Source organism: Antrostomus carolinensis, unplaced genomic scaffold (genome assembly GCF_000700745.2).
Source record: "Antrostomus carolinensis isolate BGI_N321 unplaced genomic scaffold, ASM70074v2 scaffold4723, whole genome shotgun sequence".
Taxonomy (NCBI): Eukaryota; Metazoa; Chordata; class Aves; order Caprimulgiformes; family Caprimulgidae; genus Antrostomus; species Antrostomus carolinensis.
Genome location: NW_010303003.1, coordinates 55254 through 71998, shown reverse-complemented (window position 1 = coordinate 71998; position 16745 = coordinate 55254). Strand labels below are relative to the sequence as shown.

Here is a 16745-nt window from a genome sequence, read left to right as displayed (position 1 = left end):
TTCCTCTCCTGCTATTTAAAAAAGCAAAACACAAATCCCTGCAAAAATACAATCCCAAAAAATCCCTTAATTCTGCTACCTTGGAGAGATATATTCTCACCCTTCTGAATAAGGGGTGAGAGCTGTTCAGAATTCAAATGAGTTCCTAATGAGCCATACACAGGAAGGATCGAGGCTGTTACTTAAAAAATCTGAGATGCTGTTACTCACTTTAGGTTTTGCTGAATCACTCAACAAAGTGCAGAAAGCAGGTAAGCCCTGACTCTTTCTTTGCTGAAGAGAGCCTCACAGGGATGTTTTTGAGAATTGCATGGAGACTGGAAAACGTAAAAAGAAAATTGTAATAAGTTTCAGTGAACCTGGAAGGCAGGATCCGTCCTGGTGTGAGTCAGAGGGCGTAACTCAGGTTTCTCTCCTGAATTTTATTAACCAGACACACTCTGCTTTATGTTTACATACACTGAATATTAAGTATATAATTACAGAAAATTACTGTTCTGATGCTCACACTGAATTTTGAAAAACAGTAAAATGTGTCAAAGATTTTTGAAATACTCAAATTTTTAAAGACTAAATAGTGATATAATAAAATATAAAAATTACTGATAAAAAGCCATCATTAGTTACTTGATATTTCTAAAAGCTTTTTTTTGATAGCAATTCATGTCTCTGTTTTGTAAGAGACGGGCTTCCAGATTCTAGCCAAGTAATTAAAATATGAAACAGTACGTCTGAGAAACTGAAGTCTAGAAACTAGTGTTAAAAATCACTGCTCACAGCTAATTTATTCAATGAAATAGTTGCCTTGCTTCAGTGTAAATGAGAAAGGAGTCTTTTACAAGAACATAGGTTTATTTTGCTAAATAATCCTTTTCCTCTAAATGTCCCCTTCTTCCAGCTTCTTAAGCAAAAATAATGAGTATATACTTAAAATGGCAAAGAATACAGCTGTAGGAGAATATTTTTGAAATGATCACTTCCTGCCTAATTTTACCCCTGTTGAACAGTGGGGTTTTGTCTGCCGGGCTGCAGCGCGGTCTGGCTGCGCGCTGGCTGCTGGGTTTCCCTGAGAGAAGAGCTGAGTGCTGTGAAGTCCAGACCTCTGTACAGTATCAGAAGCTCTTACTGTGCCAATATAATCTTTTAATAGACATGCTTGCCAGAATGACTTTTTCCCTTCAAAGGCAGAATTATAAAGCACAGTTGTCATTTAAATTGCCTCTATCTTTGTAGTAGTTGGTAGTGATCTGTTGACCAGGATTGGATAATTTAAAAGCTGTTTAACAAAATAACTATGCTTGTCTATGTGAAATACATACAATGCTGAGAGATGGCGAGAAAAGTCTCCCTTGACAGAGTTCGTGGGATTCTTTAGAAGCTGCAGGATGCTGAGGCTTTTCTGTGGAATTACAAAAGCTCTGTGGAGCCCATGTTGAGCATTTGCATGATTTTCGGATGGTGAAGTATGTTCAGCTGCCTCTGTGCACCTTCCGTGCGTGCACGTACACACTACGCTGGGAGAGGGAGAGGATTCTCAGCGCAGTTTTCATTGGGCTTTGCATTTGTTGAACATATATTATTGAAATGCTGCCCAAGATGCATCACTTCATCTTGTGTAGAACCTGAATCATCGTGTTGCATGATTTGGTAAAATAAAAGGGATTCTGAAAGAGACAACTGTAAACACTCTGTTTGAAAAGATGTACTCTTTTCAAAAGACCTTTCTGTTAGAGCCAAATAACACAAGAAGCAATATTTCCTTGCTTGCAGAGACATATTTATTTCTGCAAAGATTTGTTTTGGATTCTCAGTTCTTCCAGCATCTGCATTCTTTGAAATAATTTTATATTTTCAAGTTTTCTTTCTCTGTGCTTTAAGTTTTAATCAAAGGTTCCTTGCTTCTGATGTTGAGGAGTACTGATGTTAGCCTGTTTACATTCCACTATTTTCCCTCTGTATGGGGTGAACATTCAAATGTGGCAGTGCCTTTTGCTTTTATCTACCAAACTTAGCACATTCTTTTATTATTGACAGCTCAAAAAGATGGTATGCTAGTGGGCAGGATGCTGTGAATTATTAACTTTTTTTTGCACTTTGACAAATTTAGGTTACCTTTCTAAAGACAAATAATTTCTTAAGAAGAAATCAAGACCGTAAATAAGGCATTGCAAACTTATAAAAAAGTACTTTTAGCCAAATGTGAATTTAACATATTTCTGAAACATAGTTCTGAGTTACATTTCTTTCATAGGACATGTATTTTTTCATTTCGTAGACTAAAGTACAAGAGGAAAGATTTTTTTTTTGTTGATATTTAATTTATCTGTTTTTTCTCAGTGTGTTTTTCTACATGGATTGATCACCAAAACAATAAAGAATGTGTATTACCACTGAAAATCCCCTCTACCTTTTTTTCTTAGAAATGTGATTTTGCAAAAGCAGTTTATTTTGTTCTTTCAGTGAAGAGCCTGCACTCAACTGATTTGTGAGCGGATAAAACATGCAGGAAACATATGTTTGCCAGGAAGCTTTTCTGTAATCAAAATGGTCAGCTGAACAGAAACCATACTCTTTTTCTCATTAGGTATTAATCTTCTTCAATTAAAAACAAAACAAAATGAAATAACCCCGAAAACAAACCACACAGCACTGATTAATATGTACAAACATGAATGAATCAGAGACAGTATATGCTGCATTGGGTATTAGACGCTTACTTGAGTTAATGTTTAGGTTGTGCTGAAAGTCCCAGCCCCGGCACCAGAAAGGTCTTTGCAGTCGGGAAGCAGGTTGGGTTCTTGGGCGGCGGACAGCAGGAGTGGTGTCATCCATGGCACAGTTTGTCTTGAAGTGATTAGCAGGAAGACTGAGGAATGTTGATTTCAGCTGCAGGAGGACAGCCAAACAAAACAGGTTTATGCAAGGTACAGTAAAGCAAGCAGTAGGTTGAACACAAATTGGTTAGAAAATACAGTATTGAAAATATTCATGAGGAATTGCATTGGAGATACAAAGTTACCAGTTACAACAGTAATTATTGACAGAGCCACATACTTACCTCTAAAAAGCTCCGGAGTGCTGCAGAACCAGGCAGTAGCATTCAAATGCTACTTCCATCCTGTGGCAGTGCATCTGTTTATCGGGAATTATCTCCTGAATGTAAATGAATTTCAGTCCTAAGTCATTGCACCTGTTGCCAAGAGGTATTTATTCCAATCACTTGCCTAAAGCGCAGGGAGTTATTGCTTGGCATTTTATAGCTCCAAAAAAAGCTGTCGTTTCAAAATCATTTGTTCAGAGAGGAGAAAATGGAGCAAAACAGTTCATTTTACCCCAAGCACTGCTATTTGGCAGTATTCACATTTGCAGGCACAAAGCTGCAATATTGATTTTTTGCTCACAGGGCCTCCCACTAGTTCTTTCTTCGATTGTCAGGGTTGCAAGATGGATTGAATTACACTTTGCTTGTTGATATGCTTACTTTTCCTTTGTTGATCAGAAAATATTACAAATACAGCTTCAGAATAAAGATCACAGCAGCTTTGTGAGTGGATTTTAAATGTATTTATTTCATTTAGTTAAAATTCTTTCTGCACCATGGAGATTCCTTAGAGCAGTCTCTCCACCTGATGCACACTGCGTTGTTTTGCTTTATTGCTTGCTGCTTTGGCAGTGTAACACCTACATGACAATCTCAGGTGTGTCCTCTGTTGCCTCTGAAGTGATCTAACATTCCTCTAGTATTTTTAATGTTTGTCCTAACACAGAACTTCTCACAGATGCCTGCAGGGAGAAAAATTGCAGGATAAAACACATTCATAGAACTTACAGCAGTTGCCATAGATGATGAAATAAGATTTGCAGGCAGCCGATCTCTGTAACAAACTGCGGAGATCTTGTATGTGGATTCAAGGTATTTCCTAGCAGAAGTGGAGGTGGTGCTGCAGGATCTGCAGTGAGGGTTTGGTGCTTGTCACAGGTAGCTTGTCAGCCCTGGCCCCATAACTTCCCATATGTCTGACCTGCTGCTGCTGCACAGACGCCACGCACAGCCACTGGCACCTCAGCGGCTATACCCTCTGCACCCCTGCCCCTCCCTGCTCTGCCCTTCTGCAGAAGTCTCCTTTGGAAGTCACTGTTCCCTTCCTTGACAGAAACCCAAAAGTGGGGCCGTACATCTGTGTGAGAGCACATGTGAGGCTCCTGTGGGAGGGAGGGAGGGAGGGGTTGGGTGGCCAGACTCTCCTTGGCCAGGTTGTGGCGGTGCTGGGTGCCCAGGGAAGGAAGCCCTGCTGAGGGCGGGAGGTACGGGCACCATTGCCGCCAGCTGGAGTGGTGAGCTTTATGTGGATGGCGTTGATTTTGACAGGAGCAATAGGATGTAGGAATGGCAGTCACTAGCAGCATTATATTTGGTCCCACTGCGGCTGTTGTGATGGTAATTAATCAAAAGAACTGCTGTATGCATGTGTGGTGGGGGCTTTGTGCATACCCCTCTCTGTGCCCATTTCACGCCCTCACTGAGCCATGAGCTGTTTCTGTCTTTGTTGTATTAATTTGTTGCATGGAAGGACCATGTAGGGTGTTAATGTGATGGATTTGTGTTTTAACTCTTCCCAGCTTTCAGCTCATGATATTTCAGCAAGCTTCTAATAAAGTGTTTGCTATTGCACATGATATGTACAGCCAAACCAACAGCCAGGAGTGAATTTGAGATGTAGCTGTGCTGCTTTCTACAGCAATATGTCTTCTTCCCCTATGAATAAATACCAAAACATATTGGCAGAGTAACAGTACTGGTTTCATGTTAGGATATGATTCCAAAAAATGTAAAAGTGGACCCGGTTGCTGTGCTGTGCTGTGCCAGTGCTGCCAGTGTTAATTCCTGCCCAGCCAAAGAGCTGGTCCTCTGAGACCTCATCAGTTCTTCTGCAGCAGAGGGAGGTTAGAGTCAGACCAGCCCTTTGCATTAGTTTACTACACAGGTTGGACAGAAGCTGGTGCTGGTGCAAAGAGGAAGGCAGGGGCGTGCAGGGAAAGGAGGGGCAGGTGGGAAGATGAGCTGTGGCTGCCAGGGAGCCATGTCCTGACACAGGCATGATCATTATCAACACCTCTTTTTTGCAGTCCTAACAGATAATCATCTTCATACATAGGAGTTTTAATCCACAGATCATTAATTCAGTAGAAAAAGTGACAGCCTATGGTTCATGTGAAAATTTACTATCAAGGGGTTATCTCAAGTTGTTCTTGATCTTTTTAGATCCTTGCTTCCTTGCTTCTTCCTTTATAAGAAAAGTTTATTTTCTTTGCCTTCAAAACACTGTAGAGCTCCAACTTTCCATACTTACTAGCTGTTTCTCTTTGCTGTCACAACTTGTCACCAGCAGCCAGCACTGAAATATTAATGGCCTTGTGCTGCTGTATTAGGATGACTTTTTAAAAAAATATGAAATATCAGTAACTCTCCTGAAAATTTAGAAAGTATTTACTATTTAAAATAAATAATTATTTAACACTATCATGTTACCCAGCTTGTCTTCCAGAAGACAGTAATGCACACATTTTGTAAGAAACAGAAATATTCTGTTTAATAATATACCAGTAGCTAAGTACAAGAAAGTATAGTATACAGCTACAGTTGATTTTTGACACAATATACTTTTTGCATAAAGAAATGTCTGTAAAAGACAAAACATCTGAATGAATATCTGTGCCTTGTTTGTAAAACATTTGCTATACTGCTTCATTATTCTTAAAATAAGTTACCTACTCTTAGGAATTGTCTCATGCAGAAAAGCATGTTAAAAATGAGAATTCCCTGAAACACATAAGTCATTTTTTGGGGGGACAGGGCGATTTTATAGAGTACACATCTGCCGTTTGATGTACTGATAATTTATATATTTGACCAAAATCTTACCTATCTGTGGTTTAATTTATGTAAAAGACACCGTAATGAGCACTGAAGTTCTAGATAAAGACTAGATAAACTAGATAAAGTATTGGCATCTATTTTAGATGTGTTGGCACATACATGTCTGTGTTGGGGACATAAAATAGCTATGCAAAAGAAACCAACACTTCCTGAAGAAAGGAAGATACAAATTAAAAAAAACCTGATGAAGTTGGAACTATGGCTTTGCAAATCCTGCTTGCTCTGCTGCTTCACACTTTCAGACATGACCTGTCTGACTGTGACCACAGAAGGGAGGAAGAAGCAGAGAGAAAAGAGGTGAGAACAGGAACGTGCAATATAGCCACACAGACAGGTGCCGCTGTCTGCCCTGGCAAGGGTTAGAAGAAGTGAGGAGGAATTGCTGATTAAGGACACAGCAGCGGTGGTGTAGGAATGTGACAGTTTCATGAAAGATACTTCACTGAAAATTGTACCAGGTCAAACTGTTAAAAGGTGCACTTCTTTAGTGCACTGATGAGAGTTAGTGTCTATGTGAAAAAAAACCCAGTCCAATACAATATATCCTTTAGGTTCCATCCCTTTTTTTTTTTTTTTCTTATTTTTTAGGTTTCAGCCGAGCAGCACTACCGTTTGGTTTGGTTCGGAGGGAGCTCTCCTGCGAAGGCTACTCCATTGACCTCCGGTGTCCAGGAAGCGATGTTATTATGATAGAAAGTGCTAACTATGGACGGACAGATGACAAGATTTGTGATGCTGACCCTTTCCAGATGGAGAATACAGAATGCTTCCTTCCAGATGCCTACAAAATTATGACACAAAGGTAAAAATATATATACCATTTTTATAACTACAGAGGAAAAATGCTTGCATTGATACAGTAAGAGGTATACGTACTGTAGGAAGTGCTGAGTTGTAGTTGCCAGTTTGCTGTTGAGGTAATATTATTTATATCTAGTAATATTAGAAGGAAATAAAAACTATCAGTTGTAATTAGAGAGGGGTTTTTTTGAAATTCTGCGAGCAAAAGTTAAAAAGCAAAAGATAACTGCAAGGAGAAGGGAACAATTCACTTATTTAGAGTTTCACTGTGTCTTTGTCTTTTAGGTAGTCAAGCAGCACTCAAAATGTGTCCAAATGGCTGCTGCATTTTAAAGTAGCTTCTACTGGCAAGTTGTAGGTTTCCTATGAATGTAGTAAATAATTCACATAGTTACCATATGGAAAATGCATCCAGTGGAAAATGCCAGTACGATTAAATGCCAGGATGTTTATATGTCATTATACATGTGTGTACATACACATATATGCATGTTACAGTATGTCTTAGTGACAGCAGTAGTCAGTGAGAGAAGATGGAGGAGGAGAAAATACAAATGGTTTTAGTACAAAAGCTGCATCAAAACTAAGACTTACAGGAATTCCTGCGCTGTAGGCCAAATACATGGACAGCAGTCACGTAATACGGACAACTGTGGAAATGTCAGCAAAACCTGTCACTGGCATTCTTAATGGCTTAAACTACAAGGGTGTTCAAAGACTAGTTAAAGAGTATTTGGCGCTTTTTTCTGTAAAACTTAATTTTTTTTTCTTCACCCCACATAAGTTTAGGAAAGTTATCAATTAATAAATTCAGGATTTGTGGGACATTTTTCTCCCATTGCATTTTTCTTAGAGTGAGGAATCTGAAAAAGAAAAAAGAGGATGGGAATAACCTGGCAGCTGTCCGGTTTGTGTACATAGATGTGTCAAATGAAACATGCAAGTTGTCCCACATACTGTGTTCCATTTACTGTCTTCTGTTTGAACATAGTAGAACTCAGTAACATATATAGCTCAGGTCAAAATAGCTGAAAGTAATCTTCCATTTTGATTTCCCGATTCACTCAAGTTGTCCTGAGTGTGACTGTTGTGATTTTTTATAGTTTTCATGTGAATACATGGATGTTCTCTGCTTCTGTAGTTAAATATTTGGGCTAGATCTCAGATTTCAATTTCAAATGCTGGAGCTAAATTAAGGATATCAGGCCTTTTATTCTTGTTCTGTGTTCAACCTGTGACTTGTTCCGTGATCAGTAAGGGAAAGGCTCCATTGCTGCACTAGTAAAAAAGTAATATAACTTCTTTAAATCATGTTTGAATTATCTTTTTGTGGTTCCAGTTCGTTGTTGTTAATTAGATCAAGCCAGATTTCCATTGAGACTGCAGCAGCAGTGTCATCATCCTCTAATCTGTCAACTCCCTTTGAAACCACCTTCAATTGCTTTTGTAAATGTAGTGCCTCTCTGTAGACTTCCTTGTTGTGTAAAATGCATGTTGTGTTTTGATCAAAGTCCTCCTTATGTTCACTGCAAATATACAGATTAAGCTAGTCAGAGACAAATATAGAGGCACAAACTTGCTTAAAGTGACAAACTGTTACGGGAAAGCTGAAAATTCAATCCTCCTGTTTCAGTTAATCAACTGTAAGTTTACGATAGCAGAGAGTATTTTTGAACTTCCCAGTCTTCCACTCTCCCTTTTTTCAACGCATTAAAATGAAGTTGTGATCACATGTCCAACGGTTCAGAATATCTATGCACAGAGTTTTAAATTTTTTGTTGATTTTGTCTGAACAAATGGCAAAGATCTTTGTTTTCTATTTTTGTCTAGCATTTATAGTAATTCAGAAGTTTGCTTTCATAGTTTTCTTTCTCAGATCCTGTCTTTAAGTAGAAAAACTGTATCCACTGCCTGTTTAATCTTTACTGAAAATTGCTTAGTTTGTGCAATATTGTGAGCATAGAAGAAAGTTGCAGATTTCTTATGAAATACTAAAAGTTACTGTATCTCATTTATTTCTAACTGCATTGGTGATCGTAATTTTTTGTTGTCTAAGCCAAACTGTTCTTTAGTTCTCAGTGCACGTCCTTGATCTGATATCTAAAAGTATCACATCAGCTGTATTTTAATGGCAGTAGTTGCATAGAAAAATCTCACTTGAAGGACTATCAAATTAATTGGTTTTCTTTTTTTTTTTTTTTTTAACTGACATAAAAAAACCAATTCATCTGTTAAAACATTTGTGCACATGGCAAACTTTTCTTCCATACCTTTGGAAATAAACAGCAATAGTTTCTGCATCGCTACTTAAAATCTTACAGTGTTTACTTTTAAGGAGTAATGACACGTTTTTATAGCTTCAGCCAGCAGTGTTTTTACCACTGCATTTGACCACTCAATTCAGTTTTAGACTTGCAGTTAAGTCTAGTTCCATAGCAATTGTTAAATACTCATCATTCATTTGCAACATTACTTCACAGCTTTTGCACAGCAACTACATTTACTGCAGTTACAATGTGAAAACACTAGCTTAATGAGATCAATACTGTGAAATCGGAAGATTGAAAAATAAGATGAGGTTTCCAGTTCGGCACAAAGCCATGTAATCTCTTGCCCCATTCCCCTTCCATTGAATTTGAGATATTATCGCACAGACTTTGCCAGTGTCCACTGATGCATCAGCTCCTCTTTCTCAGAAGGAGCTACTACACGATCTTTTCTCCCTCCCTTTTCTTTCTTTTCTACAGTTCTCAAAAGATTTTAAACTTAATGCTTTCCTAGGAAGCCTGACTAGAACACTAATGACTTCATTGCTTTGCTTTACCTTTGTAAAGTAGTTATTAAATTTTTAGTCCGTGTTTGAAATTACATCCCAATTATTCTAGAATAAAGTCTTCAGATGTATTTAGATTTTGTGTAAACTTCAGACTGGCACGGTTAAAATTAAAGCTTTGAAGAAAGAGACTAGACCTTTAGAAAATCTCTTTCCCCCTTCACACTTCTCTGGTAATTAACCCCAACGTTTGCATACAGTCAAGTTTTAGAGATCTCACCACGCGCTAAGGTTGAGTATAGAAATAAGCTTATTTCTAAAATATTTGGTGAGGGAGTAATGTAAGTGAGTGGTGGAGGAGCCCTGTTTTAGGCAGTTAGGTCTTAAAATCATCAAACTCTGGTGCTCCGCTATCCTTCAGCAGGGACAAATCTCCTCTGTTTCCTCTTTGTTTAAAAAGAAATTAAATGAACAGGGAAGCACAAGATGCAAAGCAGCCCAAGGAAATTGCTCTAGTTGCTCGCTCATAAAGTGTGTTTGTGTGGCTGTAGCCAGCAACTGTCAGGAGACTTTGAAGTTGATAAGGCTAACTAGAACTGCCTCTTTATAGGCACAACAGAGATTTGAAAATTAACATGATAAAATTTACTTATGACCTAGTCTTAAGTTCACTTCCATCATAAGCGGATTGCATGAGTTCTATTCAAACCGTCTGTGCATTTATGAGGACTTTCTGCCTCCAATCTCGACTTCAAAGCCCTGTTCTGCAACTGCAGGTGGATGGACCATAGGTTTTAGTTAGGGCGGGCACTGAAGATTTCATAGATACCACATAGTGTTTAGAATTCTGTTTTATTAGCTTAAAATAAAACCAGATATTTAAGAGTACTTGTAAATACATATTTCAAATGAAAAGACATATTTTGTATGTTATTTTATAGTGAAACAGTAAGCTGCTAAGAAGCGTTTTTGCATGCTGGGATCATTCTCTTCTGAATTAAAAATAGCCTTTTTTTAGTAGGAATAATTTTTCCTAGTCCTAAATTTATTTGTTTAGGAAAAGTTCCCAATTAATAAATGATTAGACACCACAGCTATCTTTGTGCAGTACAGTGCAATTAGATGATATTTTATTGCCTGTTTATTTAAATAAAAACTTGGGTAGTGTACCAGATAATAACTTTGAATAATACAATTTTGAATCTTGAAAAATCAAATATTAAAAAAATTCCAGGTTCATTCCAATCTGTGCACCTTGGGTTTTTCAGTAATTTGCAGTTATAGCTATTAGTGTGGCTTGTATAAAATTAATGTTTTGTATTTAAAGAAAATGCAACCTACTAACTCTGAATTGATGGAATCATTTAATTGGAGGCAAAATTTAAAGTATTTAATGTTGACAACCTAATACTAACTTGAGAAAGAAAACATTGTCTCCCTCTTAATAAAGTCTAAAATACCTTGAATTTTTAAATAGGAACTTCTGATCTGTGTTCTGATAATGAGAGCATAGCTGTGAACACTGAAAAGAGGAAAAATTTGAAATGTTTAAAACCACAGACTTTGCAGACCATGCAGATATCCACATTAAAAGATACAGGCACACAGTATATTCAGATTATTTTTTACCTGCAACAGAAATATCAATAGTGCACTATAAAAGTGGCTTTATATGCTCTTTACGTAACATATTTACTCAGTATAATTTTTCTTTTTAAATATGTGTAAACAAAGCAAAGCTCATTATAATATGTAACCATAGATATAAAAATAGATTAATTTAGAGAACTTTACCTTTTTAAAATATACTTCCCTTTTAAAACATTATTGCAGAAAAGTAAAGGAATTAATAGAGGAATAAATCCTCTTCAGCACTGAATGTTTTTTTGTTGTTGTTGTTGCATGTATCCTGTCTTATCTATAGCACGTACAACACATGTACCTTGAATTACCATGGCCATCATGACACCAGTGAAGAGTTCATGCTTGGTTTTTTGTTACTATGAACTTTTCTCACATGGTAACGCTCTTAACCTGTTACATCCATCATCTCTCTGCAAGACAGCTGTGCTTAAACACAGCGTCTCCAAAACGTAAGCAAAGTGCCTTCTGCCCCACAGAGTGATCAAGGGAAAGCTGAAGGAAGCAGCGTATCCATTCCTTTTTCCTGAGACTATTTTTTTCTTAATCCTTCCCAGCAGGAGAGTGGGAGAATGGAGATGTTAATTTGTTTCCACCTATTCACATGTCCAACAAATATGTCAATGCCATTTTTGAAAAATCCTATATATGAATGAGAGTGAGACATTTTTGAAAGAAGACAAAATGAGTTCTGCTCTGAAGGAGGCATGTCTCTCCATCCCTTCGTCTTGTTCCTGCTTGTCAGGTCTGCAGAGGAAATATTGTCATACCATATTAGTGTCCTCTCAAGTGAAAACAAGTTTGGTCTGTTCTATAATGTGAGTGAATAAAGAAAATCTTCCACTGGACTCCAGGCTTGGATGGGTAGTGGGTAAATCTCCTATAACTGGTTAATCTCACTCATCGGAGTGAAAGGTCTAGCCAAAAGCAAAACTTGTACAGGGTGTCTTTGCTGGTAGAAGGAAAAACCTGCTGTGGGGTCACTGTAGAGCTGAATTTGAGCCTTTACAAGACTTCCACAAAGAACCATTTTAGTGCCTCAAAAATAGCTTCCTCAGATGGGGCTCACGGTTGATTCTGTGTTTAAACTGTAGTGCACTTCAGATTTGCATTTCTTAATGTGACTTAAAACAGTTTTCACGGGCAGGATTTTGTCCTCTGCCATTCAGAAATGACTGTGATTGTGGTAAGGGCACTTGACTTCGGGGGGCTGCCAGACTCAGACAAGGGCTCTGCTGACCCCTGCTGCTATCCTTGCTTTTTCCCTTGCTTTTCCATCTGCAGGCGAAGATTGCCTCCCTTTGCCAGAGATGATATGTAGTGAAAAGTGTCTTAGAACAAGACATGTGCCTTGCCTTTTTCTACTTTCTGGTCATTTAAAAGCTTGTGTTTCTGTCCTTCTTGTGTCAGGGGAGTACCAGTGTTGGTGGTAGGATAGCACAGGCTGACGTGCATAAGGTTCGTTCTCGGAATTTATGCATATCGGATTTGCTGTGCTACTGATGCTTCTCTCGTGTACGAGGTCCTTCTTTTGCTTTGGCGTGCCAGCAGTTTCTGTTTCAGCTTACTGACAGCTGCTTTACAAAACATTTACCATACATACATTTTTTTAAACATCCTTTAAAAATGAAGGCTTCCACTCACCTGAAAGAGACAGAGGTCTTAGTACGGCAGTCACTCCTGTGAGTATTTTGATGTAGCAGAAGCTTAAAATGCTCTTTATTTTTTTAACTAAGCTTTTCACAATGCCAGGCCATGGCTGAATTGATTTTTGTTTTGTTTTGTTTTCTTTTGTTTTCTGTGTGTTAATCACAAGATGTAGTTATGACTCAAATGTAAAGAAAAAAGCAGAAATACATGTAGCCTATTTTCATAAACTAGGCATAATCACATAGCCTAGAATATTCATGAAGCATACCATAGTCCTTGGCTTTATTTCAGAAAAAAACAGTATTACCCATGACTGAGAAGAACCTTGCCTGGTATTGTACATTTTCACTATCATTAATTCTTAAAATGAAATTGCTAGGTCTAGTTTACTCATTAAAAATAGAGGTTTTTATTAATAGAGTTGTTCTTTCATGGCATTACTTAGTAAATTAAATACAAATCCTCGTATTACGAGGTTCTGAGCCGTCAGGTAAGGTGAAATAGCTGTCAGTGGTACTTGATAATCTTTTTACATTGTGTTGTATTATTATTTTCTGCAGAAGAAATTATATTGCACATGTACAAGCACATAACACACACGCGTTGCTGTAATCATGGCATTGGACAGGCTACAAAGGAAAAAAACAAAAGGATCATTGATACCAACTAATGACATTTAAAATTTAGATTTAATTTACTTCAAAAAAGATTGGATTCATTATTTTATCAGGGTGTAGCTTGATGTTTTATTTAGTGTTTTCATATCTTAGATTTGTTTGCTTTCCTTTAATATTGGCAAAAACACCATTAAATTCTTAAGTCAGTGTATATCTTACCTGGCAGAGTGGTGGTACATACACATTCATCATTCTTTCCTTGCTGTTCATGGCTGAAAATAAATATAAATAAGTATACATATATATACATGAATTGTTAGTATTATATGCTGTTTCCTGTATATTTGAGCATCATATAAAATACATGCTTCAGCCTGTGATTTTCTAGGGGCTTTTTTTTTTCTGATTTCTGAAATGGGCTCTCCTAGGTGTGCATATGTTTAGCCTACAGTTAATCATGTTCTATATGTTTTGGGTATGTAATTACATCTCTTAGTAATTTACTAATTTTTTGAGAGCTTGACTGAAACAACATTGTTTAAACTTCAACATCTTTCAGTTGAATGTTGTGCTAGCTTGGACAAATTTATTTGAATTTTATAGTTTTTGAATTTCTAGTCTAGCCAAGATAAGTTCCTGGTTTAGTTGCATTCAGAACCGTATTACTGAAAAATTCTGATTTGCTTATATATTACTGTGCCAAATTTAGTTTGTATAGAATAATACTGTAATAACTGAAGCCTATTAATTCCTCCCACCCCAATATATCCTCTATAATACTTCGCCAAAACAGCTACATTATCTGGTAAGTTGATTTAGGACTTTATACATGTGTTCATATAGCCATTTATCTCAGCCCTTGCTGAGGAGACCTTTATTAAGCTGTGATGACTGCTGAATATGAAATGTAACCAAGATTATTTTTTTATTCAAATATAATTTAAATATTCATCAAAGAGGAGTTATGCTTGAAACTGACAGAGATTATTAACATCAAAAAATATAATTAACTGCACTGGGTATCATGAAGCAGAGTTAGCCAAATAGCCGAGAGGTCTAATTGCTCTAGAGTCTGAGAAGCAATGGTTTTATTTTATACTGTTGCTGTGGAATTAATAGTGATGTGGTTTCCTATGCGAGGCAATTAAAAGCTGCCTGTTAAGGTTCATTGCATTATAGGAAATCCGTTGAATATCACTTAGTAAACAGAACTGACATGGAAAAGGTACATGAAGATGGGCAGAGCAGGGTATAGATCGTAAATTAGGACAGATTAATATGAATTAAATAGATATAAGTAAATTATGAGTACTTTTCAGTGCTATAAAGTCAGCAGTAGTGATGAAAGTAAAAAGTTTTCATTAGTAACACAAAGGAAATAGAATTTAAAGATTATTACAGTGAAACTGTTTAATTCAGAGAAAAGGAATAGAAGAGTAATGTGGGTTTTAAAATTTAAAAGTAGCTACATAATAGTATAGAAATAAGCAGATCTCGTATTCTGGAAATTTCCTTCTGCCATAGAATAATCTCCTACTTACAATAAAAAGAACCTCATGACCTTTGTGGCTCAATTAAGCCTTTTAGTTGAATTTAACAAGAAAAAACTTCTTTATTGAATCCCATAGATTCTGCCTGTGTCCAGGCTATACAGTGTAAAAAGAGGTGGCCTTATTCATGGTATTTTGACATTAATGAGGTTGCTGAAATGGAGAAGTTTAAGGATCAAAGATACAAGCAATAACAGTATTTTAAAACATTTCTTTTTTTGCTCTCTAATAATAAAATTGCAATCTAATTGCTTAATAAATGGCCCATGATTACTGAAAGACACAGATAATTCCCTGCTTTGCATTTTATTTTCTACATATTGCAGAGCAATAATTAGCAAAATGCTATGGTCACAAATGAAAGAGGGGTGGGTTTTTTTTCCATATAATAACTATGGATGAAAGGAGTTTTACACGCATGTTCTGTGATTTAGTATGATAGTCAACTTCTATGTTTTCTAAGAAGCAATCTTAAAAATGAGCGTTTTACTAGTGAAATAAAATCAAACAAATAATTCAACTAGAATTCCTGTTTTATATAAAGATTGTCTGTCTGTTTCATACATTATTTAGCATGCTTACCCTGTTTATATCGGTGACATAAGAGTGCGTGCTACTTTCTCAGAAGAGTACTGTCTTTGCCGCTTCACAGCACAGTGCCTTGTACTCCCAGGCTTGCACATGGTGTTAGCAGATATTTAAAGCGCTTCAGCCTAGCATTTTATAGGTCATGATGAAGTGAGCCTATAAAACAAGTTGCTGCAATGAAGTTAATGCAGTCTTAAGAATGTTACATAGACCAAGTACTCAGTATTCAGTATATTTTTAGCCTGCTGGGGAGGTTCTTATCATGTAGAATTTTTCCATATGAAACTTGCTTTGTAATACAATTGCATTGCAGATTCTTTACTAAGTATTTGCTGTTGAAAGCTACGGGGTTTTTTTCAGGTTTTCACTATAATTCGCTAACTATCACAACCTTTGAATTTCAGTTTCTAATAGCACACGCGCATGTACACATGTGTGCACATACACACACACAAAACAGATCCGGTGACGTTTTTAAAAAAAATTAGGTAGCAGAATCATTTCATTGAGCCAGCTGCCCTGACCAAACTCACAGTTAGAACACCTTACAGGAAGAAGTCTTACTACTTCATAATGAGTCTGAGCTCTATAAAATTTCATCTGGCAAGATCTGTATTTTGTCATTGTATTTGCAAACGCATCTGTGCACCTTATTTAGTAGTAATCTGTTCATTGCTTGTCAGATATCTTGCTTCTTGTGATATATATCTATGTGATGAAGGAGCAGTTTTGAAATGTATTTAATAAACGCTTTTTTCTAGCACTGTAAAATTGTTGTTTCACTGTAACTCAGATTTTGTAACACAAAACTTTTGTAACTCCTCTATATAACACATTATTTAATTAATTAGGCTGGGTTGTAAGCCTAACAGTAATGTGACAGTTCTGAACCCATAACTTTTCCCTGCTTACCGAATTTCTTAACAGCATTGAACTCAAATGTACTATTACACTTGTGAAGCTGTAGGTGTTTTCTCATCTAGGTTGTAGTAGCACTGGTACTGCCTTCAGTATATTATTCTAGTGCCAGCATCACTGGTGGGTATGAAAAACATAATTTACTTTGTCTATTTAGCTTTCTTAGATAATTTTGCTGTCTTTGTGACAGACATACAGCAAAGGAACACCTCCTGCAGTCACATTTAAAAGAGGAGCACTTTGAGTAATGTGCTGTAGACAGAACACAT

General features: G+C 36.9%; 1 protein-coding gene across 1 annotated transcript in view; it reads left to right on the top strand.

Annotated features, from left to right (window-relative positions):
* ADGRL2 (adhesion G protein-coupled receptor L2) overlaps nucleotides 1-16745 on the top strand; it is a gene marked incomplete at its 3' end in the record, with an annotated part of 119648 nt that overhangs the window by 49190 nt on the left and 53713 nt on the right. Inside the window, exon 2 of the mRNA XM_029084002.1 lies at nucleotides 6527-6740. Within this exon, the coding sequence (XP_028939835.1) occupies nucleotides 6527-6740 (214 nt within the window). The remainder of the gene's footprint in view (nucleotides 1-6526; nucleotides 6741-16745) is intronic.